This window comes from Silurus aristotelis, assembly GCF_946808225.1.
Source record: "Silurus aristotelis genome assembly, chromosome: 21".
Lineage (NCBI taxonomy): Eukaryota > Metazoa > Chordata > Actinopteri > Siluriformes > Siluridae > Silurus > Silurus aristotelis.
This window is the reverse complement of record NC_139594.1, coordinates 9,456,442-9,482,025: the sequence shown is the minus strand read 5'-3', so window position 1 is coordinate 9,482,025 and position 25,584 is coordinate 9,456,442. Positions and strand designations below refer to the sequence as shown.

Here is a 25,584-nt window from a genome sequence, read left to right as displayed (position 1 = left end):
CCAATTCTGTTTTTTAACCTTACAGGGACTAACAGGGATGTTTTTGTTAATAGTTACTAAAAAAGGTGACAATACTTTAAACCTCTAACATTTACATACATTATTATTACTACTTTATTAACGATAGAAAGAAATGTTGAACAAAATCTTGAGTACACAGCTTTATAATCACACTGTTTATTGTAAATGTTTGGAAGGTCAGAAATGAGTACAACAGCTTCATGGTTTGGAACTGGGAGTTTTGCACTGAAAAATACAATGCGCCATAAACCCAAAAAAAAAAGGTGCAGTGGTAGTAGTAGTTATTAATGTAGATAATAGTAAATATTTAAAGTGGAGACTATCAACAGAGTTCTCATAGAGACCGAGTCCCATTGACCTGACCACAGATTCAACACTTTTACAGTTTCTTGTGATCTTGTCAGTAAAGCAGTGAAGCTTCTAGACAGCTTTCACTACTGCAGTGTGTCTGTGGGGGCCAAGGGCAAACAAACAAAATCATAAATATAAAAACAAACCATATAATAAAAAAAATCCCTTGTATAGTGTTTGCTGCGTGCGAGGTCAAATAAAACATTCTAACACAAACATGACATTAATAAATTATTACAGCTGAAACGTGCTCAAAGCGTTATGACCTATACAAGTGAGAAATGGCTTTGTTGCGGTGCATCTCCGGTTATGTGTGTGCATGCGAGTTCTGTACTGCCATACAGAAGCTGAAGGTATTCCTCAGCAATATTTACACATATAAACAAAGCGTTGCATCTTCTCGAGTTCCTGCGTGAACCATCTGATAAGGGTCACACCTGCTAATACTGATCAAAGGAAAAATAAAGTCATTTAAAACCAGTCTGTTTATGGCAAAAGCCATCTGTAGCATTCGACCACGGCTGACACACAAGACATTCTATATGAGCACAGGTTTAAATCAAAACTCCAGAAGAGAAAAATGGTTGCATGGATGGATGAAGGTTCAAATATATAAAATATAGCTATCCCGCAGGATACTACTAGCTTTCTCTTAAAGGGGGAATGACTGGGCTGGAGGGAAAAAGATGAGAGAAAGAGAACTGCAGTCGCACGCTGCCCGTCACTGATCACCGGTGCTTGAGGAGAGCTTTATACATGGCAAAGCCTAACACTGCGAATACTGTGGCTCCGACGCTGGCACGCAGCCAGAATGTGGAGTTCTTCAGGTCAGCCTGGGTCATGTGTCTGTATATGAGAGAGAGAGAGAGAGAGAGAGAGAGAGAGAGAGAGAGAGAGAGAGAGAGAGAGAGAGAGAGCGAGAGAGAGAGTGTCAGTCAAAAAAACACTTGCTTCATTTAATTTGTGGGTAAATGACAAATGACAAATCAGTGTGTAGTTCCTCTCTTTTCTGAATGATACAGTTACATCTGTACCAAGGTTTCAATGTGACATTTTTCTAATGAACACAAAGGGAATTTCCATAAAATAAAATTCTTCTTATTGTCATTTGGCATTCCCCACCCACTGAGCTCCAAGCAGTCATACTCCAGCGTTCTAGTTGCAGAGGCATGGAGGTGAACTGTGATAGAAACAGCTACTGGGAAGGGAGGAGGAGCAGTACAGTACAAGCAGAAGCACAAAAAATTAGGCCCTTATTAAGGGCAAAAAAAAAAAAAAAAAAAAAGAATAATCATGATAATGCACACGCTGCTTTGACGCTCTAAACAAATAAGAAGCAATAAAAAGAAATAAAATTAACATCACTATACAAAAAAGTCATCATATCCAAAATGTCACACATTTTCTTTTTAACATACGCTTTTAAATTGTATGTGAAAAGCAAAGCAATGCACAACTAAATTTTTAGGTTTCCTCAACCTGCTCGTTCACAACCCTCTCTTCATATACACCAGTCAGAGTTTCAGTCAGCTAAAAACCACAAAAATCAACCACCAGACTGAAAATCCAGTAGAATTTAAACCCTCAGATTCAGATGGCCAGAAATGTATCGACAACCAACATATTCAGGAACTAATCAGTGATCTAAGCACATCAGAACACCAAAGGACTGGCACTCATCCAGCGGTCCAGGTGAGGACGATCTTTACCTGTAAAAAGAACGAGTCTCCACGTAGATAGAGTCTTTTACATAGGTGTCTGTGCATCTGATGGATGAGGCTCATCTCCTCACCAGTGAAAAGACAAGTGTCCCTTTAAAAAAAAAAAAAAAAAAGAAAAAAAAAAAAAAAGGGCCCCAATCTTGTGCACATGCATACAGGACGGGCAGTTCAAGTACCATTCACAGCACAACCACCCCTACATGCTCCACACAACCACCCATCCAGAAATGCAGCAGAGGAAAAGTCAGAGTTATTGAACTGATTAATAAATCAAAAAACAAAGCTTACTGTGCAATCAGAACCTCTGACTGATCGTGGGCTCAGATAACATTTGGTCCGAGTGCTGAGTGCATTTAACCATACCAGTTACAGACACCCGAAAACACCACACCTTGAGATATGCCCAATGTTCGGACAAACATGATTTAACACGAAGGCACTGAAGGAACTAATAAAAAGTTGGCATCTACAGTACGCTTTTCTCTTTTTTAAATAATCAGCAACCAAACACAACACCAAGTCAGCAACACTGTTATATGTACAAATGAAAGTGCAGAGTGTTAAGAGTTGGAATTAACAATTAATCCGCTGCATACATGTTAAAGCACACACCCAAAGTCTTCACAGTGTGAAACCAAGTTCCTGCCTGAGACAGGTTAAGACCAAAACCCTGATCTAATCAGTGCTATTACAGTCCAAGTCATAAAAAAAAAAACCAGACAAAAGCAGCCATGCTGGCAGGGTTAGCAAGAGGTGAAAAGATGCAATACGAAAAGGAAGAGGCCCAGCCAAACACGTGAGAATAAACACCTACGGAGGGAAATAAACATGACACAGGACGTAATAAACAAGGAAACAAAAACACAAATTAAGAAATTGAGAGGGTGACAAAACATTTATAGTATCATATATAATATTTTTTCAACTATAGTATTGTGTTGGCAAGGACCAGCAAGAGACAAGATAATGAATAAATGTAATTATCAGCTAATTTATAGAGTTTGGATATTTCCATTGTCTTCTTAAATTATACATACATATCAGCTGCTAAGTAAATAAAAGTCTCATGTAGATCTAAAATTCATAGAGTAAATGAATTTTACTATTCTTGTGTGAAATGATGTAAACATATTGGTTTATTAGTTGTTAAAAGGCTGTACTTGCAAAAAGAGTCTGAAGTGTGATTCAGTATTAAAACACACAAAAATAAATACATTTAGGGATTAGTGAATTTAGTTTCAGGGAGAAACTGTAGCCACAAAAAAATAAAATACTCGGCAGATAAAGCACTGCCAGCAGAATGATGGAGGAAAAAAAAAAAAAGTGAATTAGTGCAGTTACTGTTTGCATATCCACCTAAAAATATTTAAATTCATCTTGTATTAATGAATGACAGCCAAAACCCAGAATTTAGCTTCAATGCTAATAGCTTAAATGCTAATGCAAATCCATGATAGTCATGCAACTTTAGGTAAAACCTAATATTAAGTACATATAAGTCAACAGCATTAATAAAACGCCCCATGCATTCATTTGAACCAGTTATTTTTTTTTACTTCTGCACTAAAATGCCAGTAAATTGAAGGTCAATTTGTTTTTAAATGAATGGACTAGAACATTTTGAAATGAACCTGGTGAGATATTACATAAGTGTTTTTCCACCATCAAAATAGTGAGAACTATAGCATCACTACTACCAAACTGTGGAAGGTGAAGGCATTTCAAAACAGATCAGGCAGCATCACAGTGCAGCATAACACACATGGCTATCCAAGAAAACATTGATCTCAGAGACTCCCACTATTGGCTGCTGTTACACTCATTGACATTGCACACAGTAACACCATCTCTCACTCCCAGAGAGCGTGGCTAAAAGTTGTGCTCTTGACTCCCAGCAATGGACAGCTTGTGCCATTGTCCAGATTTACACTTGTGTAAAAGTACCAAAAGGGCATAATATTGTTAGAGCTAGAAGTCTTCTGACTAGTCAACGTAACCTTTAGCAAACAACCATAAGTCACCACTTGATTCAGAATGAACAACAGCTACAATCTGTTTTCTAGTCCATATGATTTGGCACTCTAATCTTCAATAGCAACATCTGATATAACTCTGATGCCTAATACAGTTTTCAGTTTCCTCTCAGACTTGTGCTAGTCTTCAAAGTAAATACATTCAAGTACAAACAGAGTAAAATGCAAATCAACATTTTGGAGCTTCTCTATCACTGCTTCTGTTGTAAGTGTTCATAATAATACTAGTGGCACAAAGGAAGTAATGAGGTCACCACCCTACAACCTTCAGAGAACTGTCATTTGATCAGAAATAGGTACCGTTGAGCTAGTTCTGGATCTTAGAACCCGAACCATTCCTGTCCACTAGAATGGGTAATATTACAGTTTCACTAGCTACAATATACCATTTGATATGAATGGAGCTGAACAGTAAAAATGATGCACCAAGGCAGACAGCATAGACTGAAATATTAGCTTTAGATAAACCCCAAATATAGTTTATTGCTTTGTGGACAGCCCTTATAAATGAAGAGACACACAGACACACACACAGACACACACCACAGACAGGTCTCTTAACATGGCTCTATGGAATGGATAAAGGTTCAAAAAAGCTAAGTAACCCATACAGAAGAACCCAACCATCTATGGTGGATATGCAACGCAAAACAGAGAGTAGGCATGTTAGAAAACAGAGGTTAACAGTGGCCATAAAGAGCAGGAGGAGGGCAGGGCTGGGCTTAGAGACCTGTTCACAATGACACTGTAGAGTTTGGCCCTGACCGAACGCAGGAGCTCACTGTTCAGCAGGTTCTGACTGATGCAAAAAGTGCACCTGTTGCAGGCACACATGCAGCGGAGCTTGGCGTGGCTGCGGAGACACACACACACAAACAGGAAGAGGAGAGTCATGTATGATCATGAGACCTGATCTCCAATGGTTCCTGTTCCTCTTTATAGACTGGAGCCTCTGCACTCATATAATCACCACTTAAAATAAATATACCACAATGCGAAAATAAAGTAGTTTGAATAGGCAAAACCAAGAGAGAAGCACATTTATCAAATTATCAGCATACATATAGATCAAAAGAACAATTAAGCTCTTAATAAGGAAGCCAGGTTCCACCAGAACAGCAGTCTGCGTAATATTTATGCAGCATGCATGACCTCATCCCTGTCCAAGATTGTCAGGCTTTTATTTTTAACTAATAATCTTTCATAGTCAGTATTTATGAGCTTTATTATTTCTAAGATTATTACTCATTTTTATTCAGTACCAGTGAAAAATAAAACAGTAATGGAGTGCAACCAATATAGACTTAACAAAAACAACATAATGAAAATTCCTGCTCGTCTGTTCCAGTGACTTGTCTTAAACTGTTCCTTGTCCAGAGCAGGTCTAACTGTGCCCTGATCTGTATATACTGTAAATCAAAAACTGCAAACTAATCAGCAATAGAAACTGCTACAGCTTTGCTCTCTCTACACTTTAGAGTAAAGTGCTTTGCGTGTGGAAGCAAATCCAGTTTCAATGCTGGATTCTTTGATTCCTGTTAACATAAAAGTAAACCTTTACTAATAAAAACAAGTAAATAAACAAAAACCAAATAGATAATAGACTCCAGAGGCATGACTGAGACATCTCACAATCTGCTGAGGATAATCTGCCTATATTATGTAAATAATATAATATAGGCAAATTATATAAATATTTTGGACAATATTATTTAAATATTAAAAAGTGGTTAACCTGAGGTTTTCAAAAACAAATAAAAACCTCAGCTATCTCATGAACAACCAATTTAGAGTCTTTATTTATTGTTTTTAAAATTATAAATTACAAATTGGGTCGATATAAGCAGACATTTCTGTGCAAGACTTCAGAGGGAAAATACTTACTCGAATTTGTAATAGATCTATATAGAAATAAAGTTAATTAGTGCAACATAATGTAAAAAAGGTTGAAACCAGATCCCACTATAACAACTAATACTAACAGCTACCTTCTTAGTTTCTACTTGTATTTCTGGCTATGTAGTTTTTCCTGCAATAGAGCAATTTGCAAGCAATTTGACCAGGTTGAGTGCCAGGTGATGTATAGTAGCCAGAAATATCGAAATGGAAAAAAATATTTCCCACCCGTAGGAGTTATGAGTGGGGTATAATGGAAAAATTAAATAAAAAAAAAAAGTAAAATAAAACACTATACTCAATTTCAAACAAGTCTGTAAAGTGGTCAAATAGATATATTTTGCTTAAATTCTTACATTTAGAGTGCAATTTTAGATTTAAGATGTTTTGGCTCTTCATTACTTTGTGAAGTATATTAACATTTTTGTTTGCCAAACTGAAAATATTTTCTAAAAACAGAGCAAATGAGGAAAAAGTACACAGGGGAAGAGGACAGCCAGCCATTAAAGCCATGCAGGATGGTAAAAAGCTGGTGTGGGTACTTTGATCAAGTTATACTCACGGGTACATGGCCATGGTGGTGAGTTTGGTATAAATGTCTCTGCTGGGGGCTTCTGCTGTGTTACAAGTGAACTGCTGCGGTGGGTGCAGCTTGTGCCTCCTACAGAAGTCTAAAGGAGACGTACTGTAGTGTTGCCGAACCTCATGCAGGTCTGACTTGGCGGCAATCATCATACATGGTGTCTTGCTGTCCATGAAGTATTTCTGTGGAAGCAAAATATATCATTATGCTGATGTGCAACACAAACAATTTACATTAGTTGTCTATAGTTATACTTTAAGGTGTTTAACATGGGAATGGACAAATATGGATGCTTTATGCAAATGTATGTTTATTCTTTTTTAAACCATACTCAACATAGAGCATGAAGACATTATTCTTGTAAATGTAGTTAAGTATTATAGTAATTATGATGTTTTAAATAAATAAATAATCAGGACACCAAACCGAATGTTTTCTGTTTCCACATGGATGGTTTTAATTGCCGGATGTGTGAATTATAGCAGATTTTGGTGCTTGATTTAAAACTTGGCCCATCAGTAAAACAAAAGTTTAGTGATTGAAAATACATTTTCACTGGAGTTTATTATTATTTAAAAAAATGTTATATCTGAGTAAAGATAGGATGTCGTGAATAAATACATAGAGTGTTTAAATTTCGCCTCGTTTATATATTTAACAAAAACGCACGCTGCATAATCATATCTTAATAAAATTGGTGGTGTAAAATTTTTTTTGCCTTTAACGCGTTCTTAACGCGTTCATTTTGACAGCCCTAATTATTAGAAATTATATAATTATTTTATATTAGAATATTATTTTTCTGTTCTGAGTGTATATATGTAGTCTCATTAATGGGCTCACGTCTTTCCAACCTTATAAATCTTTGCGCAGTACTCAAAAGAACGAGGAGCACTGATGTCATACACCAGACAGACAACGTCACAGGCCAGATCTGCTTCCGAGAGAAACTGAAAGTCTGGGAGAACCTCATGTAACTAAGAAAGAAAAAATTTTTTTTAACAACAACACATCTTATTATATGTCCATCATTAGATCTGTTGATTTATATTAATGTTGATGATTGCATTATAATATTTAAACTTACAAGCAAGTACTTCTCCTGTCCATAAACATATGTGGTGCTGATGGCATAGTAGGACTTGTGGTCTTCCCTAATCCGCATTTGTTTCTACAGAAGGATGACACAAAAATTTCAAGGTACGGGTTCCTTGGTTTCGCCCTCAGAATTTTTTTTTTTTTTTTTTTTATTTAACAAATCACTGTAATTAACAACTTAGGCATGACAATACAAAAGCTAAAGCTAATAAACATACTTTGATCATCCACACCCTTAAATAACTGAAGGAAAATCAAGCATGTAGCATGTACCATCTCCCAGATATCTTTGTGTGATGTACTCACAGCTAAGCTCATGCCAAGAAAGGCCTGCAGGAAGCCACTTTTTCCACTGCCACGTGCTCCCAGGACATTACACCGAAACACACTGCGCTGGGTCTGCTTCTTCTGCAGGTCAATGTGCTTGTTCCTAGTGACTACACCACATTATAAATGTGAACATACATAATACACGAAGAAATGAACAAAGAAGCACTAATATTATCTCTCATGCTCTTTCTCTTACTTGTGATGGCAGCAGCCTGTGAATCCTGTTCATGAATGATAGAGTATCCAAGGTAACCCAGATATTCCAAGCAGCGCTGTACATCTAGGTATGTTGTTAGCCTAAACATGGGGGGGGAATATATAAAAATAACCATAAGTATTAAATAAGTAGTTTTGGCTGGCTCTGTAGATCAGTGTTGTTACTTACGTCCACTGGGAAAGGTAGCCCTGGTAGGTGATCCAGCCCTGGTCATTGGTGGACACTGTATTGTTGACATCAGGGCCCCAGGGCATGTAGGGAAAGACTTTGAACAGATCTTTCAGCTCATCGGGAGACAACGCACAGTCTCGATCCTGAAACAGCACTTGGTTTTATTCTAGATTTACATTTATAATATTTAAGTCACACTTATGCAGAGCACCTCATGAAAGTGCTTTGAAGTCTTAATCAACACATACATCTCTATACTAGTTCACCAGGTCATGGACTGAAAATACCACCTGTAAAAAAAATCTATTCTGAGATTCATTTGTATTCAAAATTAGACTTACTTCCACCTAACACCATTCAATAAATTTGGTCTTAAATCTGTCTATGTGCCATTCTGTTGTACCACCTGGCCTTTCCTAATTTACTACTCAGACCTAAGTAGGCACCTCTCACTGATCCTTCCAAAATCTGACTGTGTCTAGAATTGATGGACTCACCTTGTCATGCTTGTCAAAGACACTTTGCAGGAAGAGGTACGCATTGTGGTTTAGCTCTGTGGTGCAGTTCGGAGGTATTTTTAACCTGCACAAACAAGATTGTTCCCAGCTTAGAAAAAAGATTTAATCAAATCCTGGTTGTTCTTGGCACTAGCAGAGCCTGCTGTAATGTGCTTTACAGGGTGCAAAACAAACTGGTTAAAATCACCTTCCAATCCAGTAAAAACCCAAAGAACACTATACGAAATCGATTTAAATGAGTAAATAACACTATTTCACTCCATAACACTTAATTATTAGACAATTTTAATGAGATAAACCTTGAATAGAAATGTTAAAACTAGCGTTTTGAGCAGCTCGCGGTTTCTTATGAGCCGATCTGAATGAGAGTCGCCGGTCGGAATGAAAGTCGCGAGCATGCGAGGTCGCTAGCGCTGAGGCCGCGAGCTCCGAGGTTCCACTGTGTGTGTGTGTGTGTGTATTTTATATATATATATATATATATATATATATATATATATATATATATATATATATATATATATATATATATATATATACATACACACACACACACACACACAACAGTCTAGATCTTTATACAACACTGTGCTTAAATGTATAAGCTTTATTTCTGACAGTTTATCAGTAATGTCTTTCAAGATCACTTTTTTCTTTTTTTAAGAAGTCAGGATTCTCGGTGAGGGTTGCTGCTAATCTTTTAAGCTCATGTTTAATCTCCAAGTCATCTAAAAGAGCATTCCAGGAGTTGCTCTGTATTCCAGTCACTAACTACAAGAAATGCAAATGTTTTAAATGATATATTGTCTACTTCTAGGGCCTAAACATCAATTGTTTAACTCTAATGAAACAGGTTAATTCTTTCAGCATTAGAAAGTAGAGGAAAGCATTACACTCTGTAATATTGTCTACTGCAATATTATAAAGAAAATTATTATTAGTTTAAGCAGGAAGCCTACTTTGCATACACTGAATTATTGACCCTGAACACAGGAGGGAGATTAGTTTGCCGAGTACAATTAGCAGTGTGTGTAGAAGAGGACAAAAATTTACATAAACAACTCTGGGTAAGGAAGCTTTAGTTGAAACTACATTATTGGTTCATCAATATTGGGTGAATGTGAATACGCCCATAATACTGAGCAGACTCACAGTGGAAACAGGTATTCCTGGGTGAGTTCCAGGTCGTCATCATAGCCAAACCTTCGAAGCACAGTCCACGTGGTCTCATGCCTCCCTCTCTGGATAAAGAGTGTGTGTAGGAACAAGAAACCTGGTAAAGGAAGAGCACACAACTGAGTCAGATATGCATATTTACATTGAGTCCACTGGCAGACACTATTATCTAGTGCTAATTATAGAAGTTGAAACTGGCTTCAGACAAATCTTGTATGGAAAAATTAAGTGATAAGGTCATGCTGGAAAGACTGTTTAAAAAAAAAAAAAAAAAAAAAAAAAGAAAAAAAAGAGCTTTAACCAGTGAGGTGCGAATCCAGCAGAGCTGACCTTTAAGAGTGAGGCCGTTGTCCCTCACACCATCAGTCATGTTTCGCCGCACAACATTTTTCACGTCCTCTAATGCTTGAGGTGCAAGCGGCATGTTAAAGCAGGTTCTCTGTAAATAATTAATTATTTTTAAAAAAGTAAAGGGGACATCCTGCTATTAGACTACATTAATCTGCATAAGTAATTTTTTATAATACTTTAAAACCATCAAGTGAAGAAAAAAAAAAAAAACATCTAGGAAACAATGTGGAACAGGGTTCTTACTTGGAAGAAATTGAGTTCATGGTCATTGAGAATGCCATCGTTGTCCAGGTCAGATATTTTGAAAATGCGAGTAAGTGCTTTGATGCAAGAAGGCTTCATCTGGAAACCAGACCACAGATATCATTCCATTTATAGACATTAATCAGCTATAGTATAATAGTATTTTTAAGAAACTACAACAGAGGAACTAAGCTGAACAGGATGCAAGGCTAAAGTGCTTGAGTATTTGTGGCTCTCAATGTCCAGGAATCTCTCACCTCTTTTTCCTCCGGGCAATACAGGGGACCTGTAGGGTGCAAGACAGCTTTCTGGGCATAGTAGAACAACTCGGAGATATTCTTCAGGTTTTTTGCCGAACACTTAAAAATAAATAAATTACAATATGAACAATAACAATATGCTTTTTACAAAAAATGTGTTAATGTTTTATTTCTGTAACACTGCTTTGGGACAATGCCTGTTATTATAGCACCATAAAAATAAAATTGAGATTTGTAATTCTATCTATATTTCGATCCTTGGTCAAATTTATAAAATGAAATGTTACAACTTTCTCTGATATTTATAACAGTTTCATGAACTGGTAATGGTGCGATACAGCCTGATCCAAATCCAACCAAAAGTGGATTATTTCTGAATGGCCTAGAAAATGACTACCTATACAACAGCATATTAATGTTTATTATTGAACAGAACATTATTTTCGCAGTTTATAAATTACATTTAATGTAATGCAACATCCATAAGTAACATTTTTAAAACGGTCATTTCCTCTCTAACCTCTCTTTTTCTTATGTTAATAGAAGAAAACAACCCACAGTCTGTTATGTTACAAAGAAACCGTAAAACACAAACTTTTCTGTCATTAAGACACTCATGTTGGGAAAGCTTCACCATATTGACAATTATATGCTATTCTTTTAAAAGCTTTTTTGTAGGGATGCACCGAATATTCGGGCACCGAAAACTTTCGGCCGAAAATGGCGCAAAGGTGCATTTTCGGTTTTCGGCCGAAAGACTTTGATCACCGAAAAAACAGTTTGTTGTGATGACGCAAACAGAAACCGCTGCCTGCACGTGCATGTCTAAAACAACATGTCTGTAGTGTGGACGTATTTCAGTATATCTGAGAAAGACCCACGGATAGCGATTTGCAAAACATGTAATGCCGAAATTTCAAGATGGGGTGCGTCTGCAAAAACTTTCTCCACGTCGGGTTTAATTTGAAATCCAAACATCCCGATCGCTATACTGAATATGAGAGGAACGCGGCACAGAAAAGCAAAACCCCTCCGAGCATGCGCACTCCGTCTGTGGTGGAGGTTTTTGAAAAAGCAGGAAGTTTCCCAGTGATATTGTTGTATTGTATCTTTAAGCAGTTGCACTTGTTCTGAATGCACTTTGTTTTTATGAAAGAACATATTTAATTGTACAACCTTTCAGCAGGCCAGAGGGCCTGTACATTATTATTTAAATGTACACATGAGTGCATTTAAGTTAAACATTTAAGACTAAATTTTTATTTATTTTATCCTGTGCATTGTTGCAATGTGCTATAAATAAATATTTTCATAATTTGTAATTTATTTATTCTTTGGAACTTTAATATTAATTTATGCAATTGAAATGCCTTGATTTTAGTAAGGTTAGTACACAGTCATAAATTTAATTCGGTGTTTCGGTTTTCGGCCTTGCTTTCCTCCTTTTTCGGTTTTCGGTTTCGGCCAAGAATTTTCATTTCGGTGCATCCCTACTTTTTTGATTAATTATTATGCTTGGATTAGGTGCAGCATTGTTTATACAAGTGTCTGTGTATAAGCTGTTACAAAAGAAACAATTAATTATTAAAAAACTGCATAAATGTTATGTAATATAACTAATATCGACTGCTAGAGACGCGTTTATGTAAAATTCATATACAATAACTGACCAATCAGTTTCCAGAATTGATTCACACAGTGGTATAATACATGATAAAAAGTCTATGTAACTACAATAACAATCATATTATAATCTCCATATAAGATATAATTATATAAAAAAATAAAAACGTTTTGGCGGTGTGAAGAAAACCAACATCAGTGCCAAACCCAAATAAAAATATAAATCTGATTTGCTCTACATGTTAAGCTCCATGTGCATGCGAGCTTGTAAAACCTGTCTCCTAATTTAGACTGAAACCAATCCTAACAGGCTGGTTGCCACATGAGCCACCAGGTGATGTCTGTTTCTTCAGGCATGATACTACTGCATGTCTGCACGTGCTCAACGTAGGCAGAAACATTTTCTACATTTTCTCAGGTTCAGAAAGACTGAAAATGAAAAATATTTGAATGTGATGCTATGGGTCCTTTTGCTAAATCCACACATGCTTACATGCATTACATACATACAAGCTTTATGTATTTTCTGGTGAGTTCCCTTTACCTCAACACAGGTCTCAATTTCTGAGTACTGGTTCATGATGGGTAGAATGGTCTCCATGCTGCTGTGGTCCACAAGGTCTGACTTATTCCCAACAAGAATCAGGGGAACTCTGCAAAATGTCACATGAAATGTATTTATATTCATGACTGCATTTCTGATTTACCATTAAGAACAACCCGCAAAACACACTTAACACTGTTTAGGGGTTCAAGCTCGAACTGCTTTTCTTGTTGGTGAGAAAATACCATAAAGCCCAAAAAAAACAACAACCACACACTGTAGTATAAACTAATTACTCTGGCAAGGGAGTATACAGAGTGCCACTGAACTCTGCATAATTAGATGTTTGTTATTTTAAAAAATTATATATATATATATAAATTTAAGTTTTTTTTTTTTTTTTTTTTACTTTTTTTTTTTTTATTAAACTGGCTACTTTTAAATTCATCATTATATAATTCGACATGAATCTCATATACTCATCTAATTCTAAATGATAGGAAAACTTGCATCTGTGTTTCTGTAATCACTGAATATGTTTTGATTAAATTTACTCAGAATTGGTGAAGCCAAATGTGCCAGCAGACTGACCACAAATCACACTCATACAGTAGGTACGAACAGGTCCAAAGTTTCTAAGCCCCACAGCCAGCCACACACACCTGCTGTCCTTGTCTGTTCTGTCGTTGATGAGGGGAATCCAGTGGCTCGTCACCTAGGGTAGAGCAAAACAAGCTTTGAAACATAACCATATTTAATATATATATATACAGTGAGGAAAATAAGTATTTGAACACCCTGCTATTTTGCAAGTTCTCCCACTTAGAAATCATGGAGGGGTCTAAAATTGTCATCGTAGGTGCATGTCCACTGTGAGAGACATAATCTAAAAAAAAAAAATCCAGAAATCACAATATATGATTTTTAAACTATTTATTTGTATGATACAGCTGCAAATAAGTATTTGAACACCTGTCTATCAGCTAGAATTCTGACCCTCAAAGACCTGTTAGTCTGCCTTTAAAATGTCCACCTCCACTACATTTATTATCCTAAATTAGATGCACCTGTTTGAGGTCGTTAGCTGCATAAAGACACCTGTCCACCCCATACAATCAGTAAGAATCCAACTAATAACATGGCCAAGAACAAAGAGCTGTCCAAAGACACTAGAGACAAAATTGTACACCTCCACAAGGCTGGAAAGGGCTACCGGGAAATTGCCAAGCAGCTTGGTAAAAAAAGGTCCACTGTTGGAGCAATCATAAGAAAATGGAAGAAGCTAAACATGACTGTCAATCTCCCTCGGACTGGGGCTCCATGCAAGATCTTACCTCGTGGGGTCTCAATGATCCTAAGAAAGGTGAGAATTCAGCCTAAAACTACACGGGAGGAGCTTGTCAATGACCTGAAAAGAGCTGGGACCATCGTTTCCAAGGTTACTGTTGGTAATACACTAAGACGTCATGGTTTGAAATCATGCATGGCACGGAAGGTTCCCCTGCTTAAACCAGCACATGTCCAGGCACGTCTTAAGTTTGCCAATGACCATTTGGATGATCCAGAGGAGTCATGGAAGAAAGTCATGTGGTCAGATGAGACCAAAATAGAACTTTTTGGTCATAATTCAACTAAACGTGTTTGGAGGAAGAAGAATGATTAGTACCATTCCAAGAACACCATCCCTACTGTGAAGCATGGGGGTGGTAGCATCATGCTTTGGGGGTGTTTTTCTGCACATGGGACAGGGCGACTGCACTGTATTAAGGAGAGGATGATCGGGGCCATGTATTGCGAGATTTTGGGGAACAACCTCCTTCCCTCAGTTAGAGCATTGAAGATGGGTCGAGGCTGGGTCTTCCAACATGACAATGACCCGAAGCACACAGCCAGGGTAACCAAGGAGTTGCTCTGTAAGAAGCATATCAAGGTTCTGCCGTGGCCTAGCCAGTCTCCAGACCTAAACCCAATAGAGAATCTTTGGAGGGAGCTCAAACTCCGTGTTTCTCAGCGACAGGCCAGAAACCTGACTGATCTAGAGAAGATCTGTGTGGAGGAGTGGGTCAAAATCCCTCCTGCAGTGTGTGCAAACCTGGTGAAAAACTACAGGAAATGTTTGCCCTCTGTAATTGCAAACAAAGGCTACTGTACCAAATATTAACATTGACTTTCTCAGGTGTTTAAATACTTATTTGCAGCTGTATCATACCAATAAATAGTTTAAAAAATCATACATTGTGATTTCTGGATTTTTTTTTAGATTATGTCTCTTACAGTGGACATGCACCTACGATGACAATTTCAGACCCCTCCATGATTTCTAAGTGGGAGAACTTGCAAAATAGCAGGGTGTTCAAATACTTATTTTCCTCACTGTGTGTATATATATATATATATATATATATATATATATATATATATACATATATATATAATTCTTATTTATAAGACCTACCTTCTCAATAGACTTTTTGTTGTTTACTGAGTACACTATACATATGACATTTGCCTGTAACAAATAATAAAAAGAATAGGAGATGAATGTGGTATTCAGCATATTATCTAAATAGAGAACATACATATAACAGGAGGAGACGTACAATACGGTTCTGTACATTCAGCATAAATAGTGCAGTATAGCAGGATTAAAACCATAGGGCACTGATTACGCTATACTCTAACAATACAAATGCAATATATATCCTATCACAGTACAACATAACAGGATTTTTCTTTTTTTTTATGACAGGTTATGACAGAAACAAGATGTCATGCTGTTTTAGTAAAATAATCAAGTGGTGTGATGAAGCCAAACAAGACATGGTGTTAAAAATTAAGTGTATTTTTTTCCTATTACAGAACATCCGTAAGTGATTTATTTCTTTTTTGGTACAATAATTATTTACCAAAAAAAACAACAACACGTAGTTAAATCACCACTGGGTTTCTTTCTTTTGAAGCTAATAAAACTGTTTTTAAAAAAAACAGGAAAAGTCGTAAAGGTTTTTTCGTGATTAAGTTAGAAAGAACTGACCCTTAAGACTCCTTATGATAAATAAATGGAAACCATATCAATAGGTATATATATGTGTTTATGCGGCATGCCACCTGTACACGTCCCCGTGTACACTTAAAGCTTTAAATAAGAACACACTACAGTAAGTGCATTAACCTTATATGGGCTCTATTGTAAATGATGTGCTGTTATGCAAAATAAACCAAAGCAAAAAAAAAAAAAAAAAAAAAAGGCCATAATAGGAAATTTCTGAAAACTTTACCAATTATAGCGATTAAACTTTGAGTTCACCAGTGAAATCAGACTCACCTTAGATATTTCTTGGTACAGCTGTTCATCCGACTGCTCTGCTTCTACAGATAGAAAAATACGATCAGCTGATAGAACAAAAACGAACAACAGCTCAGGATAATTGAAGAAAATAATTTTCAAATTTCACATTTGATTGTGTGTATAAATAATAATGAGCACTCTGTGATACTCAGAGATGATGTGCATGCCATGCAACTTTACCTGAGTAGTCCACTATGTGTGTCGGCACTCTTTCAGGGGTGACATCAGCAGGAATGGTGATCTCCTCAGCACGTAACGGGACCTTGTTACCCACCCAAAAAAAATGTATACATTTAATTTACCGTTTGTAATGTATGAACTACTCAAGCAGTGAAAGACTGGTGTACCTCATCAGGGAACTCTTCACTGACAAGCGACATGATCAGGGATGTCTTCCCCACTTTCGCTGTGAAAAAGACAAATATTTCTTGATCAGAGGTCTGAAGTGTGAAATCTTCAGAGATGGTACAAGTGGGAATTTTTTTTTTTCAGTCTGTTTTTCTGCATTCTAAAGGTTAAAAATACCCCTATTTTACACGACTCTTTCAGGTTCCTCGAGCTGAAAGCAAAAGATGCTGTGTAGAGTATAAAACAGGAATAGCAGGAGAAAAGAGAAAACAAAGATACGTCTGTCTGTGGTGATATGAAGATTTGTGGCTTAGGTTTTGATCAAGTCAGGAAGCGAAACATGTGCAAGGTGAAATTCCTGCTACTCCACAACCACTTTAATGAAACACTATGCATGTCTTCTTCATACATTTCTGTGTGCATTCTTTTGCATTTCACTTTAAGTGGATTTACGCTCCAGCTGAATGTTGTCTGGTGCACGATCTTTGGTCTGCACTGTGCAATAGGTTGCACACGATGCAATGGAAGTTGTCCATAGCCACATACTTTAGTCCTTAGCTGTGTCCTGTTATGTAGCTCTATGTCCTGTTATGTAGCTCTATGTTGGCTTACGTTGCACCAGGGTTCTGGAGAAACGTTGTCTCAATTCACTGTGTACTGCGTCAGCTATATATGGTTGGAATGACAATAAAAGCTTCTGGACTTGACTATAAACACGTCCTGTATGAAATAAAAGTGCAATCCGTCAGATTTCTAATTAAAGTCCGAAAAAGGATTTCCAGTTTTAGGGTGCTAATGCTGCTGATGAGAGCTGGCAGATGTAAACCCGTTTCCTGTAGTATAATTGTTCCTGATCTCCTGAAAAGTCTGTACTGTACTACTTCTCACAGTGTGTAAAGGCAGAGGAACAGGCAGAGGAACAGGCAGAGGAACAGGCAGAGGAACAGGCAGAGGAACAGGCAGAGGAACAGGCAGAGGAACAGGCAGAGGAACAGGCAGTGCGCGACCTCGGACTGCAGCGAAGGTGCAGTGGCGCTGAAGTTGAAGGCAGGAGGCGCGTGAAGGAAGACGCTAAGCTAACTGGCTACATTAGCTCAATACACAGCTCCAAATCACTGATTTACTTACGTTCCCCGACTAGTAATATCCTCACGTCCTTCCTCATCGTCAACCACGTAAATCCAGTCAGAACAAACACGAAGCTTCTTAAAATAGCATGTAGCTAACCCAGAAGCACCTTCTCCCTCGGCACTGTGCTCCTGTCAGGATAAGCTAGGTTAAGCTAAAGACACAAGTCTACGCATGCGCAGTTCAGCCGATTGGCGGTCTTGTAGGACAAAACGGACGGAAGTTAGTTTATCAATTCCGTTCCACCTTAAATGGTGTTCGCAATGGCGACCTATTACTTCCAGAGGCGCAATAATAACAATAATAAAATATTAATAATAATAATAATTATTATTATTATCATCGTATTAATAATAATAGTCAAACAAAAACAGCATCAAGTTTCGGAGTTTCCAAATACAGAAGATGCACACAATAAATCTTCATTCAAATCTTCTATTGACTTCATGCTGAAGTCAATACAATTCACACAAACTGCACAAAACACAGCAATAAACATACAAATAATTACTTTTTACCCGAATTACAAACACGGAGCGCCCCCTGCAGGACAGTTTGAGTGTTTCAATATAAACGAGGTACTTGACAAAACGCTGTAAATGACGCTGCCTGGTTCTTCTCCAATCTTCATTCGCCCAGATTCACTGACCAGGCTACTGGTCTGAACATTATCTAAATGTAAATATTTGGGCATATCATGCTATTTTGAGAGTGATTATTTTTTTTTTTACCTGTTTGTGGACAAATTTTGATCTTCAACGAAATCTTACGGACTACTGTGACCTATAGTGACACTTATTCATACAAAAAAGCTAGGATCGTTATATTTTCATATATAATTTATGTGATAATACTTTTAAATGAATAAAACTTTTGAAATCAAGAAAATTGCATTCCGACAATGCATCACACCTTACTGTTTACCTGTTTATTGTTATAGAATTATCATAATAAAAATTATTATAATTACAATAAAATTGTTTAAAATGATTTAAACAATTTGCATTTTTAACATTTTATTATTGATCAGTTCAATCCTCCACACAGATTAAACGTTCAAACTGATGAGTGCCCTCTAGCGGTGAAACGTTATTTAAGGTAGAACAGACTCGCCATCAGCTGTTAGAAAGCGGACAGGATTAAAGATCCAGCACATAAAGATAACTCTACTTTAACATCTGATATCAGTGGTGATGTTTGTGCTCAATTCTGATTATTTCTGCAAAGAAAAATCACGACTTTAAAATCTTAATACATAAAAATTCACTTCACTTTTTCAGCACATGCTTAAAGGGGCGTGTAACCGCCAACTACGGAAAACCGAAGCGAACAAAAATGTAAAACGCTTTTTTTTTCTTTCTTAAAAAAAAAAAAAAACAAAACAAAACAGCGCCCCCTGGAGGCTATATGAACACGTTTCTGTCTGTAAATATTGTAGCGTAAAATTTCAGATCAGTGAATGCTGAGGATGGAGCCACCAGGAGGGAGGGAAAGAGGAAGGCTAAAGAAGAGGTTTATGGATGTGGTGAGGGAGGACATGCAGGTGGTTGGGGTGAAAAAGGCAGAGGTAGAGGACAGGGTGGTATGGAGATAGATCATCCGCTGTGGCGACCCCTAATGGTAGAATCCGAAAGAAGAAGAAGAAGAAGAAGAAGAAGAAGAAGAAGATGACCATGTTGGATAAGGGACAATTTGTCACAATTAAGGTGGACAACTAAATAAACAGAAACTACTAATAAATATATAATTTAAATAAAAGAAATATTTAATTAATAAAATACCATATATATATTATATATATATAATTTTTGATTAGATTTAATAAAACGTAGTAATTGAGTTACACACCCTGTTTATTATATTATTTTTTTATTAGTTATTACTGATTTATTGAAAAAACTAAATCAAAAACACATTTATATACATAGTCAATCAACTTCACTGTGCATTAAAAAACGTAATTTATAAAAAAATAAAAAATTAATTGTGTTTTAATAGCAAGAAAAAACCCCACAAACTTCTATCAAACTTTTAGAAACCGACCTTTTAAATCTGAATTTCTCTTAAGCTGTCAGTGTAGACGTGACTTTTATTCCCAAAAAAGTCAAGAGTGAACTGAATGGCAGTTGGATTTCTGTTGTGTGCCATAGTAAATGATAGTTAACCATCAAGCCCAAACATGCATGTTACAATATGGGTTAAATTAAGTTCTCAATCTATATAAAAGCAGAAATGTATAACTACGCTTAATCAAATTTGTAAAAATATGTTTAAAAAAACTTTAAAACATTAAACATTAAAAAAAAAAACCAGTAAAACACTCCATACAAAATACAATGGACTTTCAGGACACTTTATTTCCCATTGCCCAGTTTATTTTACCCTTTTTTCTATTTCCTGAGTCCAAGTGAGTGAAACTGATACTTTTATGTTTTGCTGCTGTTTGGTTTTCACAGTGAATGAAATGAAATAACCCACAAAGCAAAAGCAACAGTTAGCTGAGGTGATTGTACATCTGAAAATCTCCTTGTAAAACACTTTCACAGAAGAAAAAGGCAAATTAATTATTGTCCATTGCATAAAGGTCAAAGATAGGATGATTTTAGACAGCAATAAATTACTAAATAATTGTAGAAAGACCAGTTTCAAACATTTTAAGTAAGCACCTAGGATTTCTTTTTTCTTTTAATTTAATTCAGCTCTGTTGTTGATGTCCTGCAGGTCAGTTTAGCAGCTCGCACCTACATTCATGCAACCCGCCATTTAAAACATACTTCCTAGTTTGCTTCCTGTAGTTGGGTCTATTCAGGTTGGTGTGACTTTCTTGCTGCAATCAAGCCATGCTAGAGTTTACTTGGAAACAGACAGACTACATCAGGTGATCAGGTGTTTTCGTTTACATCCAAGTACGGTTGCTTTGTTCTAACAATTCAAAGGTTATGGTTTTAGACAAGACCCTAGTGACCATAGTTTGGAAAGTTCAGGTTACACATTTCATTGTGCTACAATCCAGTCAAAAATACACCGCTGTCCTTTTTGATGTTCCAGGATCATTTTCGTCTGCGGATATTGGCCTCTGCTGAAAAATAGAAAATTAATTATGTTTAGATAAACATTACATACACTAACACTACTTTTTCTCCATTATTTGGTCACCTACCAATTGCCACCAAGAAGCTAGCTCTCCCATGACACTACAACTGAGGAAAGTAAAAGACCAAAATGTGCTTTTACTTACACATGTGAAGCGAGCCAATCACATGCTGCAGCAGGCTAGCTACCCTCTGCTGCATTAATGATCACATTTTATCGCAATAATCACAATTGTCTAGTGTTGCTGTGACTGACAGGAAAAAGTATTCCATTTTTCCCACGCAAAGTGCATGGCCAATTTGGCTCTTGGCCACAGATGGCTTGTTTGATTCTAACTCCTAATCTCCAGCCGATTGGGCAACCAGTTTTCTGTTATGATAGAAATGTTCAGATTGGATTGCTTAATTGTCTTACTGGTATAATCTTGAGGAAGCATTGGCTTCGCAATGACATGTCTCAGGGCCTCCACCCACTCCTTTCGCTCGCGCTCCTGCTCACACATGAAAACAAACTGCCGGTCTGGTGTCTCCACTGCCATCCCGCACTTCCATTTATTTCCTCTGGTCCCCTTAGGCAAACACTCACTCACTGAGTACCCATGATTCTCTGTTCCAATGAAAATGACCCCAAGCTCAACAGCATCCTTCAAAATAATCAAGCAAACAATGGGTATGAATTTGACGTTCAGATAAAGAAAAAAATGTTATCCTTATCATTTGATTCATAATTCCAATAAATATTACAATAAATCCTACCAGCTCAGTTTTAAAATAGAGTAGTTTTCTGTCCAGAGCATCCAAGATGAACCATCTCTTCTTGAATGGCTCTCGTTGCTGTTCAGCAAACAGACAATGTTATTCAGATAAAAATACATACATTTATTAAAAGATACATACAAATATTATTTGGTGTATGTATAAATACATTCATTTATCAATTTCCCAATATAAAGGTGAATATTTTTCATAACCTAAAGACTTCCTCTCCCACCATTGCTCATATTAAGCAAGTCACCTACCGAAGGTCCGGTTTTTTCCATGTAACCCTCTTTAAGGTAGTTCCTTGTAGTCCATGGCAACAGCTTAAAGAAAAAATGCATAAAGAAATTTTATTCAATGTGTTTCCTGAAATAATTTTAATGCAGAGTAGAAAAGCTAAAGCTTAAATTGTAACCATTTTAACTAAAACAATCAAGGGTTTACCTCAATATTACTGGCTGTAGGAAATGCTGTCTTTAGGTAGACAAAACGTGTAGCCCTTATAGCATTGAACCAATTCACAATTTCCTGAAAGGGTAATGATGTCTGAATTACACTCGGACTTTCCCCAGAATCTTTTCGAAGGTATGCCAAGATTTGGTCAGTATATATATATACACAATACATATATTGTTGTTTGATGTGGTTGATATTGGTTCAGGTTATGGCATTGCTCTAAAGGTTTTGCCCTGGAAAACACATGTAGCTTGCTGCATAGTTTGCAGCCATTTGTCTCAATTATAAATGGAGACAAATGGATGCTGAATTGGAAAAAAAAAAAGTGCTTAATAAATAATATGCTTTTACTTCCTTGTATTGTAGTAGCAAGAATGGCAAAAAAGCTTTAAGCAAAACTGGAAATACATCATGATTCAATACAACTTTTTTTTTGCTCATATAAAAACAAGGAAGTAGGTTTCTTTTGTTTGAAAATTATTTAATATAAATTCTGCTCCCAATGAAAGTGAAATAAGGCAAATATTTATTAAAACAAAAACTGTGTGTACATTAAATGTACAGAAATTCCAAAAAAACATTATAGATGACTTACCTGGCCATTTTCATGATAAACAAAGAGGTTTCGGGTGTGGTCATCCACTGAATAAGTGATCTGAAGGCCATGAGCATGCCCAATCTTCCGAGGCTGAAAAGTTGCATTTAAACTTTGGACAGAGATAACAGCCTTTGGCCCTTTGGATTCCTAAAAGTACCGAACAATTATCATATATTTTATTATTTCAGTCATTTAGACTCTTTTGCTTGATATTTAAATTATACATACAAAAGAAAAAAGATATCATTAGATAAAATGTGACTGGTAAATGTGACTGTCTAATTAATAAAAGTAAGACTAAATAAATAAAATATTATGAAATTGTGGAAATTTAATTTAACAATGAAGCAACAGGCAACCTGCTGCAAGGTTCAGAAAAAAAACTGCTTGACAAGGCATATAGAGTGCTCACATCCTCCTTGTAATATTTTAGGGTGAAGTCTTGTTCTGATAAAACAAACTTCCTCTTGAGAAACTGTCCATTGTCCTTCCCCTTCTTCCACAGCAATCCTTCATATATGCCTAAAATCAGTGACAGCACAATTATTGTAGGAACACTACAGAACTTCAGAAATGCAGGTTTAATAGTTATCTGGTTACATAAGGCCATGTTAGAGATGCTTAATGATTATAAGGAATTAGCACCTTGTATTATGTTTTTGAATCTTAGATTTACTAAACTAAAGATGAATACATAGTGTTTAAAAGCTAAAGGTTTACCTGATGAGTAGGATCTGAGTTTATTTTGTTCAGTAAACTCTTGTCTTTCATACTTAGCTCTGATCCACTGCTCCCTTAGTACGCTACAACATGAGGACAAAAAACAAGCATGGGAAGTTGCGTAAAACAGACTAATGTTCAAGGGAAAGTCCAGTAAAGCAACCCAAGCTCTTAACAGCTATTGTTCCAAGCATGTTTTAATGCAGATCGAGTTTTAGAACGGTCTCATACAGCGTGTTCAAATCACTATGGGTAGTCCTGACACACTTAAATCAACCACTTATGTAGAGAACTGAAAGCACAAATGAACCGATTCAAAAGCTTCAACATCTAACACCAAACCATCCTTGGTTGAAACAGAAATACATTTGAATTTCCTCTTATTGTTACTAAGAGCACTGCATGCTATATTTCATCTCCAACAGTTTGTTTGCCATATCAGCAGTCCCCCACTTCCCTAACAATAGATATTTTTTTTTAACTACAGTACCAACTGTCATGAACAATAGCTTGGAAATAATTCCCTTTCACAGTGCCGGTAAATTACCCCAACTTTTTCGAAGACAACAGAAAGATGAAGTACTTACTCACAATCATCATGCTGTGGCTGATAATAGAAGACAGGGACAAATTTCTCGTACACATCTTTGGCAGCTTGGTTTCCATTGGCTTTCATGAACTTTACATGCAGTTACCCCAAACACACACAACAGTACTTAGTTCAACCTCATGCTTTAGTGTTCAGCGTAAATATTTCAAATAATCATTCGCATAATACGACCTTTCTTCAAACATATAGTACATAAATAAACTTAACTTGGACTGAGAATTAGAGTTTGAATAAGCAAGGTTACAAAACTGTCATACCTGCACAAGCTCATCATCCCAGAAGTCTAAGCGGATGGATTTTATCCGGCTAATACTTGATAAATTCCGATGTGTTCCAGAGCAGTTCAGACAAACAAATATGCCAAGAGTATATGAAGCCCAGTCTGGGTCTACAGTGAATATATGAAGATTTAATTAAAAGATTGTTTTTGCTAGATATGGAGACTTTTAAGACACACTGGGAACATTGCTTTCTCAAAGCATAAAATTATATATTTTTGGAGGCAGTAGAGCATACAAAAGCATACAGCATCATATTATATAAAGTAATTTATAGAGAACTGGGCCAATTTGTTAGAGATGGTGTAGCTGGAACCGTTTTCCAGGTAAAGTCTATAGTTTAGAGTTAAATTATAATTATAATATATACATATATTGCAATATTTACTCAACAGCAGGAAAGAATATTAAAGTATATAAAGTGTAAAATACACTTCAGCAGTTTGACTGACCTGCAGTTCCACAGTCAGCACAGCTACTGTTCTCCGGCAGCTTCACCAGGTCCAGAAGAGTCTTTTTATTCTTGTCGCGATTTGCCATATGAGATACGGTGTTAAGGCGACGTTCGGATTAAAATTGTTAGAGCATCGGAACGGCCGTTTTCGCACAAAACATTTTCATTTTCTCCGAACGAACTGGCATCAGGTGTGACCATGAAACCACACAAACGCGTTGAGCTCCGCATTCAACTATAACCCAGTGACAGTATAGCGCCTCTTCCTGCGGGGGAAAGCGCGCGCGCGCGCGCCCGCCCGGACAGACACACGCGCGCGCGCGCTTTTGTTCTTCCACACCAACACTGGCAAACAATGGAGACACTCATGTTCTAATCAATCACACACGGAGATGACATTTTTTATTTCTGATTTTTGATGTGAACATTAACAGAAGCTCTTGACCGGCACATGCTGAATAATTATCCGATAGATTACCTTCAAGAATCAATAAGTATTCCTAAAGTGAGTGTTGAGTATATAAGATTAAAAAAATGACTCTGAAAGATCCTAGTTGAGAAGGATGAAGGTGTAAGCAGACACTTGACGTAGTTCATATTTTATCCACATTCACCTGAGCTGACTTGAACCTAGCTTAAAGGTCAAGCTGAATAAT

General features: G+C 36.7%; 2 protein-coding genes across 6 annotated transcripts; both read right to left on the bottom strand.

The window, feature by feature from the left end:
- Nucleotides 1-161: 161 nt before the first annotated feature.
- Nucleotides 162-18,157, bottom strand: rhot1a (ras homolog family member T1a). 4 transcript variants are annotated; one of them, XM_083523365.1, is made up of 21 exons: nt 17,962-18,145; nt 16,833-16,891; nt 16,666-16,747; nt 16,462-16,505; nt 15,592-15,645; nt 13,799-13,851; nt 13,137-13,245; nt 10,967-11,068; nt 10,710-10,808; nt 10,446-10,554; nt 10,092-10,212; nt 8,919-9,003; nt 8,419-8,564; nt 8,230-8,330; nt 8,010-8,140; nt 7,693-7,776; nt 7,460-7,582; nt 6,585-6,787; nt 4,857-4,979; nt 2,082-2,184; nt 162-1,218 (listed from the first exon to the last, which is right to left on the bottom strand). In XM_083523365.1, the coding sequence occupies exons 1-21, from the start codon at nt 17,996-17,998 to the stop codon at nt 1,201-1,203; spliced, it is 1,986 nt and encodes a 661-aa protein (XP_083379491.1). In that variant the 5' UTR covers nt 17,999-18,145; the 3' UTR covers nt 162-1,200. The 4 variants fall into 4 exon arrangements, with proteins under 4 accessions (XP_083379491.1, XP_083379492.1, XP_083379494.1 ...); XM_083523366.1 differs by lacking the exon at nt 2,082-2,184; XM_083523367.1 differs by lacking the exons at nt 162-1,218; nt 2,082-2,184 and adding an exon at nt 2,698-2,903.
- Nucleotides 18,158-20,298: 2,141 nt separating this feature from the next.
- Nucleotides 20,299-25,226, bottom strand: adap2 (ArfGAP with dual PH domains 2). 2 transcript variants are annotated; one of them, XM_083523287.1, is made up of 11 exons: nt 24,927-25,226; nt 24,454-24,584; nt 24,174-24,265; nt 23,587-23,669; nt 23,279-23,388; nt 22,864-23,013; nt 22,257-22,340; nt 22,073-22,135; nt 21,810-21,887; nt 21,469-21,697; nt 20,299-21,040 (listed from the first exon to the last, which is right to left on the bottom strand). In XM_083523287.1, exons 1-11 carry the CDS (start codon nt 25,012-25,014, stop codon nt 21,012-21,014), a joined length of 1,137 nt encoding a protein of 378 aa, XP_083379413.1. In that variant the 5' UTR covers nt 25,015-25,226; the 3' UTR covers nt 20,299-21,011. The 2 variants fall into 2 exon arrangements, with proteins under 2 accessions (XP_083379413.1, XP_083379414.1); XM_083523288.1 differs by having other exon boundaries at nt 20,299-21,037.
- Nucleotides 25,227-25,584: the final 358 nt, after the last annotated feature.

Excerpts from the sequence above, each read along its gene's own strand:
- adap2 (XM_083523287.1), bottom strand. The coding sequence starts at position 25,014 with ATGGCAAATCGCGACAAGAATAAAAAGACTCTTCTGGACCTGGTGAAG. Across the intron at positions 22,136-22,256 it reads CTACAGCCAGTAATATTGAG|CTGTTGCCATGGACTACAAG; the intron begins GTAAACCCTTGA and ends TTTTTCTTTAAG. Across the intron at positions 21,698-21,809 it reads TCTATTTTAAAACTGAGCTG|GATGCTGTTGAGCTTGGGGT; the intron begins GTAGGATTTATT and ends ATTATTTTGAAG.
- rhot1a (XM_083523365.1), bottom strand. The coding sequence starts at position 17,998 with ATGAGGAAGGACGTGAGGATATTACTAGTCGGGGAAC. Across the intron at positions 16,892-17,961 it reads GATATTACTAGTCGGGGAAC|CGAAAGTGGGGAAGACATCC; the intron begins GTAAGTAAATCA and ends TCTTTTTCACAG. Across the intron at positions 8,331-8,418 it reads GGCTACCTTTCCCAGTGGAC|GCTAACAACATACCTAGATG; the intron begins GTAAGTAACAAC and ends CCCCATGTTTAG.